The 14,832-nt window shown below is 37.1% G+C and overlaps 1 protein-coding gene across 2 annotated transcripts in view; it reads right to left on the reverse strand.

The window, feature by feature from the left end:
• Window positions 1–14,832, reverse strand: part of LOC128686091 (delta(24)-sterol reductase) — a gene marked incomplete at its 5' end in the record, with an annotated part of 74,373 nt that overhangs the window by 40,915 nt on the left and 18,626 nt on the right. For both annotated transcript variants that reach the window (XM_070081064.1, XM_070081063.1), the window contains 2 exon segments: window positions 9,426–9,596; window positions 10,535–10,747. In XM_070081064.1, the coding sequence (XP_069937165.1) occupies window positions 9,426–9,596; window positions 10,535–10,747 (384 nt within the window).

The raw sequence follows: 14,832 nt of genomic DNA on the forward strand, positions 1-14,832 counted from the left end.
ATATTCCTTATTTTCCAATGCTGTGTAAAGCAGATCTAGCATTTTTATGATTGCATCGTTAGTGCTTTTATTTTTCCTGAATCCAAATTGGCAGGGGTTGAGTATGTTTTGTGACGTTATAAATGAATACAGTCTCCTGTGCACGAGTTTCTCAAAGATTTTGGATAGCAATGGTAAGTTTGATATTGGCCTACAGTTATTTAAGTCTGTAGGGTCACCACCTTTATGTATTGGTGTAACCCTTGCCGTCTTGAGTAATTTCTGGAAGGTGCTAGTTTCTAGTGACTTGTTAAAAAGTAATGAGATAATATGCGAGAGGACATGGGCCACTCTCTTGTACAATAATGGTGGGATATGAGACAGATTCCCTGAGTTATTTTTAAGTGACTTTATAATCTCAGTGTAATGGCATATTATATTCATTCTAGAATATGTATCATGTTTTTTGTTATTAATAGTGTTTATTATGTCATATTAGATCAATTGTGATAGATAAATAAACTGTAGAGTTGATATTAGCGACAACAACCTGAATTTCAGCACCCATATCCAACACATATCAAAGTAAGTATCCAAAACAGTTGGGATCCTCTCCAAGACACGATACTACGTGCCGCAAAATGCCCTTCTCACACTATACCATTCACTCATTTATCCATACCTCCCTATGCTATTTGTGCTTGGGGATCAACTGCAGCAATACACCTAAAGCCAATAACAACTCAACAAAAAGCTGCAATAAGAATAATCACTAAATCCCATCCCTGGCAACACGTCCCCCCACTATTCATAGATCTAAACTTACTCCCTGTTCAGAACATCCACACTTACTACTGTGCAATATACATATACAGGACCTGAAATTCCAATATTAACCTTGACCTAAAATGCTTTCTTGATAGCTGTGACAGGACCCACAGGCATAACACCAGACACAAACATCTCTACGGCATTCCCCGTGCCCGACTAAACCTTTACAAAAATTCAATGTATGTCAAAGGCCCTAAAATCTGGAACACCCTACCTGAAAACTCTAGAACTGCAGACACATTCATCACCTTCAAAACTACCATCAGAAAACTTCTTATCTCCCTGATACACCCCATCAACTAACTACATAAAAACCACCTGGTGGTCCACATTTACACTCACTCGCTCACCAATTTGACCATAAGCACAGAAATACGTATCCTAATCTTAAAATAATGATTCCTAACTAGTCATAAGTTTGCCTGTGATACTTCAATATAAAAACTATGTATTGTGCCAAAACAAAAGCATTCACATTGCTTAACTCACAAACTAGTATTTGTCACTTAGTATTTAGTCAACTTACTCCACAATTTGTTATAATTTAGGGTTAAGAATTAATCTAAGTTTGCCCGAAATGCCTAGCCATGCTGGGTGTTCTACTGGCCCCCTCTGTAATTAGTATTTTACTACATGTAAACCACACAATAACCAAAATCTGTAAACCCTGCATTGTCATCCTTGCAGAGAATAAACTTGAATTGAATTGAATATTAGAGGAGTATCTTGTCCTGTCTCCAAACAAATTCTCCTCCTCCCTGTCTTCCATAAGCCAATAAGAGTCTTCAATAAAGGTATGTAATGTTTATATTTATTTATATTTATTTCTCATTGTTATTCTTCAAAAAATAAATTTTTTTGTGAATATTTTTGGGTGTCTGGATTGGATTAATTGGATTTACTTTATTTCTTACAGGAAATATTGCTTTGACTTTCAAACAATTTGAATTTCAGCTGAGCTTCTGGAATGGATTACGGCCGAAACTCGAGGTTCCACTGTACAGTAAACACATTACTTACCTTAAAATATTTTCATCCTTAGCTTACAAAGACTGATCAATATATTTACTGTAGGAAGTCTGAATAAATTAAGAATCTGTATAACTGAAAACTACTGCATTAGCAAAATGCCGTAAAGTGAAGTGCTGTAAAATGGGGCCTGCCTGTATACGGTATAATTTTTTTATTACTATTTTGGTCTTCTAACACTATTTACAAGGAATTCTTATAATATTACAACTGTTTCAGAATGTAATACTCCTCCCAATATGGAATTATGTCATTTTGTTTGACTTAACAGGATTATCCTGGGTTCAATTTACTTAAGTATGTTTCTGAAGTGGAACAGAATACTTCTTCCGTAAGCCTTGCGTGACGTAGAAGGTGACTAAAATGCTGGGAGCAAAGGGCTAGTAACCCCTTCTCCCGTATATATTATTAGAGTTAAAATGAGGAACTTTTGTTTTTCTTTTTGGGCCACCCTGCCTCGGTGGGATAGAGCTGGTTTGTTGAAAGATGAAGAAATATTTGTACCTGAATTCCACTGTTAGTATCATGAAACTGTAATAAATCTGGAATGAATAAGTCATCTTTGTCCCACATGCACACCCTGTTTGCTGGTAGGGAAGCTGGTGATAGAACAATAGCTCTTGATTTCATTGCTTACTTATGCTAGTACTGGTATATTGGACATATACACTTCCATCTGTTTCATTCTGTGGTGTTGGTGTTGAGGTGGAAGGTGGAAGCCTCTAGTTTTGTTGTTTTTCTTTTCAATAAAATGTGCCTGTTTCCTTTTTATGTATGAAAGTGTGCTGTGGTGTATTAAACATGCATTGCTATTGTCATTCATTCTGCAAATGTATTTATGATCCTCGAGTCTCTTATCTAGATCCCTTGCTGTCCTACCTACATAAAAGCCATCACAACCACTGCAGGATATACATAATGTAAACTGCTGTAAATAACAAAAAAGGCACAATACCGTGACTGGAACGATACACAAATAACCCGCACATAAAAGAGAGAAGCTTACGACGACGTTTCGGTCCGACTTGGACCATTGTGTGTGTGTTCCTGTTGAGGTGAAGTATTTAAGTGATTCTTTCAGTGCTATGACAAAAAATACAGTGATGCTCATATTGGTTTTCTGAAGGAAGACTTTGGCTACTGCTCTAAGTCCTGTAGGAAGTGTTAGTCACTGCTCAGTGGTTATGTCTTGGGGTTTGGAGAGTATAGGGAGGCTTTGTTTTTGCAGGAGAGGATGCAAAGCAGATAAACTCTGAGGGTAGAGAAAGCTTTTTTGATATATAGAATATGAGTTCATCTAGCAGGATTCACTGCTGTTGATCTGGAGGATAAGAAGAAAAAGACTACAACAGCCAATATTTTTTTTTGTTTTAGCTCTGAGATTAGAGTAAAAATGAATAGGGTCTTTCATATTCATAGTCTTTCTGTGAACTCTGAATTGTGAATGATCGCCATGACCAAAGGGGGTAGAGAGTCGTCCTTCTCGTCTTTCAATGTGAACTGAACTGAGCAAGGTTGAAATGATCTCTGAAGAAACTAAGGCTGAAGTGCTTGGGTACAAAACAAAGGCATTGTCAACATATCTCAGCCAGGAGATATCACAGGAAATAATATCCTTTAACTAGTCTCTTCAAACATAGCATCTGATTCTGTGAGAACAATCATACAGTTAGCTTAGCAATTTTTCTAAGTTAAATCCTGAATGTTACCAAAAAGGGAAAGAGGATTTTACAATATGAAATGTTTAAGTACTGGTTGGGCTTTGATTATATCTCTGGTACTATAACATCTTGTGATATGGCACTTGGTGTACATATCCCTGTTCTCTCCAGTAATAATTGCATTGTAGACTGTTGCAAGTTTGACAGATAGGTAAAATGGTAGTAGATACTGTCCAATGGTAGTAGATAGATGTCCAAACATAGATCTATGTTCTCTCGCCCAGCACTCTGAATATTTTGATAAAAAAAAAATAAATAAAGAGGGCATTTTTTGACATCTAATAGGATAAAAAAAAATTAGGGTCAGTACTTACCGAGATATAAGACCGTGAAGTTGGTGCTGGATGCTCACCTGATGGCAATGTGGAGTCCTTCTGCTTGCAGAAGTGTTGCAGATATACCTTTCTTTCTCGTTTTTTAATTTATATAATTTTTATGTTTTGATAATTACAATTTGTAGTAGTTCTTGTGATTTCAGAGCCAATCTTTGTTCTGACACTAATATTAGGTACTGAAATAGTACTCAAATTGTCACAAACACACTGACAGGTGAACATTGTCACCTGTCTTGGTCATGTACTATTGTCTAGACATATATACAAAGTATTTATAGGTCCCAGCAATGTTTTGAACATGCTGGAGTATATATATGAAACCCCTTGAAACACAGTGCAAGATGAGTGTCATTCCACTACTGACAGTGCAGCAGTGGAGTGACACTTGATTGTGCACTGCCTTGGCTTTGTTTGTTTTCACTGTTACACATAAACATGTCTGTCTATCTGTTTGTCTGTCTGTCTGTCCATTTATCTGTCTAGCTCTGTCTCTGCTCATTAGTCTTTCTGTCTGCTTGTGTGTCTGTCTTTCTGCCTGCTTGTGTGTCTGTCTTCCTGTCTCTCTCTCTTTCTCAGAGAGAGAGCTGCTCATGAACCAATAGGTATTATACACGATGCAGAGTCATCACGTCTGATTCCTGATCACTTGAAAATGCATGTTACTTGCCAAGTCATGCTTATTATGCCATATATCTACTAGCACAGTGCAGCACTTTGTCTGGATTTTTTGGGGGTTATCCAAAGTAATTTACACTATGTATAATAACTGAATTTATTTTAAAAAAATTCAGTTATTATACATAGTGTAAATTACTTTGGACTTCCAGCAAGCGTGCGTGAGCGTGTTAGATAGGAGTGAATGGAGACGAATGGTACTTGGGACCTGACGATCTGTTGGAGTGTGAGCAGGGTAATATTTAGTGAAGGGATTCAGGGAAACCGGTTATTTTCATATAGTCGGACTTGAGTCCTGGAAATGGGAAGTACAATGCCTGCACTTTAAAGGAGGGGTTTGGGATATTGGCAGTTTGGAGGGATATGTTGTGTATCTTTATATGTTTATGCTTCTAGACTGTTGTATTCTGAGCACCTCTGCAAAAACAGTGATAATGTGCGAGTGTGGTGAAAGTGTTGAATGATGATGAAAGTATTTTCTTTTTGGGGATTTTCTTTCTTTTTTGGGTCACCCTGCCTCGGTGGGAGACGGCCGACTTGTTTAAAAAAAAAAAAAAAAAAAAAATAATAACTGAATTTATGTGTACCTGTGAGATAGAGACAGAGATAGATAAAGACAGACAGACTGAGACAGAGACAGAGACAGTCAAAGTCAAACAGCCACTCACCCACCCACCCACCCAGGCAGCCAGCCGGCCATCCAGCCTGCCAAATACATATTACACACATTCCAGAATTGTTTCTCTTTACTTAGGCCATAGGTTATAGGACATTCAGGCAAGATGACACTACCAGTGGTATCAAAATTGAAATTATGTTGCACAAATGTTGCACAGGGGCTCTGGTGGCCTGGTGGTTAACGCTCTCGCTTCACACGGCGAGGGCCTGGGTTCGATTCCCAGCCAGAGTAGAAACATTGGGCGTGTTTCTTTCCACCTGTTGTCTATGTTCCCCATCAGTAAAATGGGTACCTGGGTGTTAGTCGACTGGTGTGGGTCGCATCCTGGGACAATGACCTAAGGAGGCCTGGTCACAGACCGGGCCGCGGGGGCGTTGACCCCCGGAACTCTCTCCAGGTAAACTCTCCAGGTAATGGGTTATTATCGAGGTTTTTTTATATTTCCTCAACCACTTGTGGCCACATCCATCTCAAAGCCACTAAACTCTGGGTCAACATCACCTTCCTCTTAACCCTTAAACGGTCCAAACGTATATATACGTTCTCTCGCGTAGTGCCCCAAACGTATATATACGTTTCATTTGTCATTCATTCAACATTGGCACGATAGGCCTAAGTCGCATCGACATGAGAGAATGTAAGTAAGTAAGTAAGTTTATTCAGGTATACACAAATACAGTTACATAGAATTATCATACATAGCAGCATATGTGTAGAGAACCTAGGATAACCCAAAAAAGTCAGACAGAGTGACTTATTTCCATTGGGGTCCTTTTACCTTATTATTATAATATAAAGGTTATAATATTTTCTTATTATTCTACAATGAAGATAACATCTTATTATCATACTAAAAAGACTATCTGCTACACCAAGGTCATTAAGACTATCTACAATACGAGGGCCATTACAAGGAATAAGGTAAAATTTACACGTATGTTAGCTAAAAAATAGAAAATCATTTCCCTCCCTTTCTGTAGCTACATTCATCAGACACCTTTTGGCACTCTTCTTGAACTGGTTCACGCTATGACTGGCTTTGACATGTGCGGGCAGTCTGTTCCGCCATATGAAAAAATTTGGGGATGCCTGGGTACCACATGCTCTTTTTTACAATAAAAAAATGATTTTTTTTTCTCAAAATATTCAGGGCACTGCGCAGGTGAACGTATATATAAATCTGGACCGTTTAAGGGTTAAAAGGGAAGTGTTAATACGACATGATGTCAGTAAATCCCTGGTGTCTGCCATGCTGTTTGCTCTAGCTGACACTCAATTGAACTGGTGCTCCCAGAAGATCCTAAGTGGTCCCAGATTTTTTTTTAATACTGCACACACCGAGTGTCATGTCCCATTCTATACTGACCAGGCATCACAGGCCAATCGTGCTAAATTTGGAGGCAGAAAAAATAAAACATTGATCAACATTTGGAGTGCTAGTGGTAACAACACAGATCTACATAATGAACTGGTTGTGGATAGACAGATAGATAGGCATACTAGTTGTAGATACATGGATAGTTGTACTGGTTATAGATCGATTAATAGACTTGAAAGGCAATATGGGAAATGACTATTAAAATATTTTTCAGCTATTAATCTTTAACCCTTTCATGGTTTCCGACGTACTTTTACGGCTTACGCACCAGGGATATTGACGTACTAGTATGCCTAAATTCTAGCACCTTCAAATCTAGCAAGAGAAAGCTGGTAGGCCTACATATGAAAGAACGGGTCTATGTGGTCAGTGTGCACAGTATAAAAAAAATCCTGCAACACACAGTGCGTAATGAGAAAAAAAAAACTTTGACCATGTTTTTGGTTTAAAACAGCGACTTTGTACTGTATTTTCGTATGGTATTTATGGTTATATTCTAGTTTTCTTGGTCTCATTTTATAGAATAGAAGACATATTACAGAAATTGAGATAATTTTGATTGGTTTCACTATGAAAAGTACCTTGAAATTGAGCTCAAAGTAGCAGAAATGTTTGATTTTTGCCAAAGTTCAAAAGTAAACAAATCATGCCACGCGTCCAATACACATCAAATGGTGAGTCTAATATTCTTTCACAAGTGCGCTGATATTATTTATACAATTTCTACACTAATGCAGTAGTCTGCATAACAGTAAATCTTCTATTTTTTGTGAGAATAAAAATTCAAAGTGGAAAGCAAAAGAAATGTAAGAGGGGCCTGGGGATGTGACTAATGAACAGAGGAAATGTTATTTTAGTGCCAGGAATGTCTGTCTTGTTTATTCTGGACCCTATTTGGAAATTGGCATCTTTTGAAATTTGCGTGAATTTGGCAAAATTGCTAATTTCTGGGTGGTTTCTTGTACTCATTCGATAAAAAAAATTGAAGTTCTAGCGAAATAATTATGATTTTTGTTGACTAGTACAGTGGAATTGGCCAAAAATAGGGCTCAAAGTGGGTGAAATCGTCAATGCGTAAACATCATCGAGACTGCTAACTTTGCGAGAGCACAAGAAAAGATTCTCTATCTTTTCATAAGAAAAATCATTTTTTTTTTTCCGAAAAATTTTCAACCCTGAGAACAAGTTTAGGAGAGGGCCTCTCAACCCTGAAAGGGTTAATAAAAAGTAACAGAGTGGGATTAAGAAATGTAAAACAATGCAACTGAAAAATACAAAAATGTCTTAAAGTAAAAAATTTAACAACAACTGTTTAGTATGAAGTTAAGAAAAAAGTTAAACTACAGTGGACCCCCAAGTTTCGTGATTAATCCATTCCAGAGAGTCTGCCGACTGGCGAAATTCACGTTTGGCGAATCCATTTTCCCCACAAGAAATAATGGAAACCCAATTAATCCGGTGGGAGACGGCCGACTTGTTGAAAAAAAAAAAAAATGACAAATATAAAGCACTAATAAAATGAATGAATGAACATTTAACATCACACTTAACCTTTATTCATTCTTGTTGGTGTAGAAGGTAGGTAGGAGGCAAGAGGAAGGTGAGTTTATTATGCTTCAACATGACGCTAATATCGTCCCTAAGCCTTATTTATTTATCACAATTCATCTAATATAACATTATAAACAATATTAATAATATAGAAACATGATATATACTCTAGAATGAATAAAATATGTCATAATGTATGAGAGGAGTAAATGGTGTAAGTATTATTGTTGGGTTTAAGGGCCGCCACTGAGAGAAGCCATGTTGGTGGTGGTGGAGGCTTTGGCCACCACCACTATCACACCTAAACAACGTATGTAATTTATAAGAAATATTTACATTTTAATTTATAAATAAGTTTATTCAGGTATACACAAATACAGTTACATACATAGATTATCATACATATCAGCATATGTATAAAGTACCCAGGATAACCCAAAAAATTCAAGAGTGACCTATTTCCATTGGTGTCCTTTTATATTTACACTTATATTTACTTTTATACTTACACTTTTATATTTACACTTACCTTGGAGATGTAAGTTTAATTAGTTAGTTTGATGAAGGAGATGTTGGCAGAGGTTTAGGGCGGTGGAAGATAGCAGGGCAGTGTATGTTCAGCGGTGTATGTCCAACAACATTGGAGAGTTACTCTCATGTTGTTTATCTCTTACTCGCTTAACTTACTTGCTAAACTGTTAATTCTACACTTTATAGCTGGCTGGAGCTATAGCCTTTATCGATACCTGCTGCTTTAGTATCGTACATATTGTAGAATCACTGAATCACTGCAGAAGGCACATTCTCCCCTCTCTCTTCCTCCTCTACTTTAGTACTTTGCTATGAGTTTTTTCTTGAATTCTATCGTGTATCTCATCTTCTTTACCAAAGAGCTGGCACTAGGAGCTTTCTTTGGGCCCATGGTGGCTTATTTAGCAGTTGCAAGCACAAAAAACAATGAATTATTAAGAAATGTTTTGTATGAACCCATGGGGTGATGGTCACGTGCTGGTAAACAATGGCACACTGAGTGTGAATAGTGCGGGAGACTGGCTTTGTGTGCGCGCTGACGGGCAGACACATACCAGAAGGTCGCCAAATCATGAGTCCAATCACGAACCACAAAGCTAAATTTTGCCGAAAAAACTTGCCGAAAATCGGATTTCACGAAAGTTGCGGCCGCCGAATGGCTGGGATCCACTGTAATTATTATTCAAGAAAATTAAGGCAACACAAGCAATACTCACCTTTATTTTAATAATCTGTAGCTCAAGTGCCACCAGGAAGCCGAGTGTACCATGTGACCACGGCAGAGTATAATAAAGGTCACTGTATTCATTATCTCGGGTTACTCTCACTAGCATGCCATCTGCCAGCACCATCTCATATGCCACTATGGTCTCCTGATAAAGTCCTACCTGTACATATAAACATCAATGCAAACCCATTACACCATCTCAATATAAACACTGCAGAAAATTTTCCTACACATGCTCCAACCTCCAATTAAGCAGTTACTATCGAGCATTTAAGCTAATATTTTGTATCGTGATATACCCAAGACCAGTTTTGAGCTTTTATTCCCACAGCCCAGCCCTGAGTGGAGTTGGGGTGAGAGTTTAACTCAAAATACAAAGATGGGATAAATGGTATAAAATACCAACAAGATGGAAAAAAAAATTAAATACAGTACAATGTGATCTTTTACTGACAATATTTCACCCACACAGTGAGCTTGATCAAGCTGCAAAGAGATATGTGTTACCATACAGCCTAGTGTGTGGCCATTATCATTTCTACATGGTATGTCAAATACATATCTTTTAGACAAGGTAAATAACAAGCAATTTATCAATCTAAAAAATACCTGTTGCCCTTAAAATTAGAAAGCTGCTTTTGCATTATGAATTGTACAAAAATGGATGCAAATGGGAGATACAGTAGTAGTTACCATTCAATAAAGTCTCAGTATTTGCAAGTATTTCATTTTGAAACACAGCCTTTCCTCACTTAGCGACGCACTCCTTTACCGACAACTCGGACTTATGACGGGCTCTATGACCAATATACATACCTAAATGTAATACATATTAGAGATGATTTCCTCTATTCTGTTTATTACAATACACAGTACACTACTGTATAAACATTTAAAAATATACTAAAAATGTTATAAATGGTGCAAGGGTGACATTAAAGCAGTATCAAAGATAAGATGGTTGACATAAACCCACTACCATTATAGTATGCTCCTTGTCTAGCGACGTACGTATTAGGAACAGAACTCTATCGTTAAGTGAGGAGAGGCTGTATACTTAACTGAAATACAGTAGTTAAAAAATCTATAAATGCTTACTTTGTGTGAATATGTGGTCATACCTACGCCCATGGCAAGGCCCCCTAAGGTTGCTTCAGCAACTTCAAGACACACAGCCAGAGTGTAGCCCCGAGGAACTAAGAAGGCAGTGGCCTGACCCACGCTCACCATGGGTTCTACTCGGATAGTCATGTGGGATGGCTTTAATTCTAAGATGTCATATAGGGGAATGGTGATCCTGTGGCACAACTCCTGTAAGGTAAAACGACATCTAACAATATCACAAGACACTGAAACTTTAAATAACAATGCAGGTAAAAATGTACATTACTCTAAAGGAAAGGCAATGTTGCAGTTTGCTGGATCATCTGACCTGTGTCGTCAGCATGCTTCTGGAAAGACAGCAATTGAGTGAATGACAATGACGATATCTCCTCTTTTTTGGATAACCCTATCTTGATGGAAGACTGCCAGTGTGTTAAGAAAAAATAGGTAAAATGTGCATTAACCCCTTGACTGTCACAACCCCAAATCCTGAGGTGTCTCCAGGTGTCTGTTGCAAAACTTCAAAAAAAAAAAAAAAATTATTTTTTTCTTATGAAATAATAAGAGAATCTTTTCCTGATTGTAATGACACCAAAAGAACAAAATTTGATGAAAAACTAACGTAATTATGCTCTTGCAAAGTTAGCGACCTCGGCAATATTTACGAATCGGCGATTTCGCCCACTTTGAGCCCTATTTTCGGCTAATTCCTTTGTTCCAGTCGACCAAACTCATAGCTATTTCTTTAGAACTCCATTTTTTCTATCGATTGAGTACAAGAAGCTGCCCATTTACTGATTTCAACTACCCAATAACATGGTCAGAAATTTGCAATTTGGCCAATTTCACGAAAATTTAAAAATATGACAATTTCAAAATAGGGTCCAGAATGAACAATGCAGACATTCCTGGCTCTAATATAACATTTTCTCTGTCCATCAGTCACATCTCCAGGTCCCTCAGATATCACTCTTTCTTTCTATTTCGAATTTTTATTCAAACAAAAAATAGAAGATTTACTGTTATGCAGACTACTGCAATATTGTAGTAATTGTATAAATAATGTCAACCCATTCATGACTACATATTAGAATGGCTACTTGGACATTTATTGGAAAATGACATCATTTGTTTACTTTTGAACATTGGCAAAAATCAAATATTTCCCCTAGTCTGAGCTCCATTTCAAGGTTCTTTTCATAGTAAAACCAATCAAAATCACCTCTATTTCTATACTATGTTTTCCATTCTATCAAATGAGACCAAGAAAATGAGAATACAACCATAAATACTATATGAAAACTGACCACAAAGTCGGCATTTTAATTAAAAAAAAAGTCGGAGTTTCTTTTTTCTCATTATGCACTGCGTGCTGCAGGATTTTTTTTTATATAGTGCACGCTGACTACACAGACCCATTCTCTCACATGTGGGCCTACCAGCTTTCTCCTGCTTGATTTGAAGCCGCTAGAATTTATGAGTATATACACCTACCATCCAACTTACGACCTGCTCGGCATACGACCACTCTACTTACGACCATGTTTTGTATGCCAAATTTCTGGGGAATAAACAACTGTTTGTGATGTACACAGTGTTTATCCTAAACCTTACAGTATAAAACACAGTACATGTACTAACAGCATAAAAAGTAATGTACGAAATGAAAAATCAGAATAAAACAATAAAATAAAGTCATTACAAAAATGTGATGTTGATATTCAGTAGTAAGGTTCGACTAACATCCATTTTGACTTACAACCAGTTGGTCAGAACCAAGCTCTGTCGTAAGTCGGATGGTAGGTGTATACGTCAAAAACGGTGGCTCGTAAGACGCATATATACGACCAAAACAGTCAAAGGGTTAAACAGTTGCCCTTAATGTTATTCAGTATATGAGGTCTGGTCTGAGATGAGGCTTGGAGATAGCAGCTATGCTTCCATAACAACTAAGAGATACAGATGCTGCATACATAAAGCCACTACTGCAAGAGGGGTACAGTAACCACCCTCCCCCCGACATAACATTCCTTTATTCACCTGAGGTTGTGTATAATCTGCAGCCTTCCATATGTGTTCAACCTATATAAGTTGCATCCTGTAACTAGCATTGATTATCATTATGCCTCATTCATACTTTTTCACTTCTATCATATGTTAACTAAGACAACTTGCAACATTCCAAATATTCAAATTCATATGAATAGTTAAATGGCATTTGTTTAATTTATAAGATAATGCATGTAATTATTTAGTGGAGCCTGAGAGACATGCTGCATTACAGCTCTGAGACGATGCTATCATAATGTATGCAATGCTGAACAGCTGTGATATAACACAAAGGTCTCCAATAACGAAGAAAATGCACAAAATGAAGAACAAACTAATATTACTATAAGACTAGTCTTCGACTTGGGCAACTGATGCTGACAGGAAGTTTAACCCTTTCAGGGTCGAGAGGCCCTCTCCTAAACTTGTTCTCAGGGTTGAAAATTTTTCAAAAAAAAAAAAAATCACTTTTTCTTATGAAATGATAGAGAATCTTTTTCCGATCATAATGACACCAAAAGTATGAAATTTGATGGAAAACTTACGGAATTGTGCTCTTGCAAAATTAGCGGTCTCGATGTTTACGCATCGGCAATTTCGCCCACTTTGAGCCCTATTTTCAGCCAATTCCAGTGTACTAGTCAACAAAAATCATAACTATTTTGCTAGAACTCCATTTTTTCTATTGAGTACAAGAACCCACCCATTTACCGATTTCAACTATCCAATAAAGTGGTCAGAAATTGGCAATTTTGCAAATTTCACACAAATTTCCCAATAGGGTCCAGAATAAACAAGACAGACATTCCTGGCACTAAAATAACATTTCCTCTGTTCATTAGTCACGTCCCCAGGCCCCTCTTACATTTCTTTTGCTTTCCACTTTGAATATTTAGTCTCACATAAAAATAGAAGATTTACTGTTATGCAGACTACTGCATTAGTGTAGAAATGGTATAAATAATATCAGAGCACCTGTGAAAGAATATTATACTCACCAGTTGACGTGTATTGGACGCGTGGCATGATTTGTTTACTTTTGAACTTTGGCAAAAATCGAACATTTCTGCTACTTTGAGCTCAATTTCAAGGTACTTTTCATTGTGAAACCAATCAAAATCATCTCAATTTCTGTAATATGTCTTCCATTCCATAAAATGAGATCAGGAAAACTAGAATATAACCATAAATACCATACGAAAATACAGTACAAAGTTGCTGTTTTAAACCAAAAAAAATGGTCAAAGTTTTTTTTTCTTATTACGCACTGTGTGTTGCAGGATTTTTTTTATACTGTGCACACTGACCACATAGACCCGTTCTTTCATAAGTAGGCCTACCAGCTTTCTCTCGCTAGATCTGAAGGCACTAGAATTTATGCATACTAGTACGTCTATAACCCTGGTGCATAAGACATACTAATACGTCAGAGACCCTGAAAGGGTTAAAAAGTCATCTAAGCAAATACATGTACATACTGGGTTCTATTGTTAAGTTAAGGTTTTAGGCAATCGAGAGAGTGTCCTCTGACCCCATAATGTTCGAGTTTTTGGTGCAAAAGGCCATGGCCAACTGTATCAAAAGCTTTTCCTAAATCTATGAAAAGTCCCAGGGAAAATTCATTTTTCTCGAGTGCAGAATATATTAGTTCAAGCATATGCATAATAGCATCATTAGTACTTTTTTTCGGTTTGAGCCCAAACTGATGAGGGTTAAGTATGTTGTGGGATACAAAGTAGGAGTAGACTTGTTTGCGAGTTAATTTTTCGAAGATTTTGGATAGTAAGGGCATGTTTGATATAGACCTATAATTGTTCAATTCAGTTGGATCACCTCCTCTGAGGATTGGGGCAACTCTTGCTGTCTTGAGTATGGTTGGGAAGGTGGAAGCTTCAATGGATTCGTTAAAAAGAGTTGCAATAATTGGTGGCAATACATGAGAAATTTTTTTATACATGAGTGGTGATAAGTTATTTAGGTCTCCTGTCTTGTTCTTTAGTGTTTTAATGATAAGCGAGATTTCAGTAGGGTTTGTTGGGGCTAAAATTAGAGTATTTGAGAAAAAGGCATTAAGTTTGTTGGCGGTATCGGTTGACTGAAGAAGAGGTTCGTCTGGTTTAGTTAAGTTGATCATTCTGTTTTATGACAGCTTTTTTGATCCTTGAATTTCAGATAATGTTTTCCTGGTCTTTTTCGTATCACCTTTTATGTCATGAAATCTGTTTTCATAATAGTTTTTTTTG

Source organism: Cherax quadricarinatus, unplaced genomic scaffold, assembly GCF_038502225.1.
Source record: "Cherax quadricarinatus isolate ZL_2023a unplaced genomic scaffold, ASM3850222v1 Contig1596, whole genome shotgun sequence".
Classification (NCBI taxonomy): Eukaryota; Metazoa; Arthropoda; class Malacostraca; order Decapoda; family Parastacidae; genus Cherax; species Cherax quadricarinatus.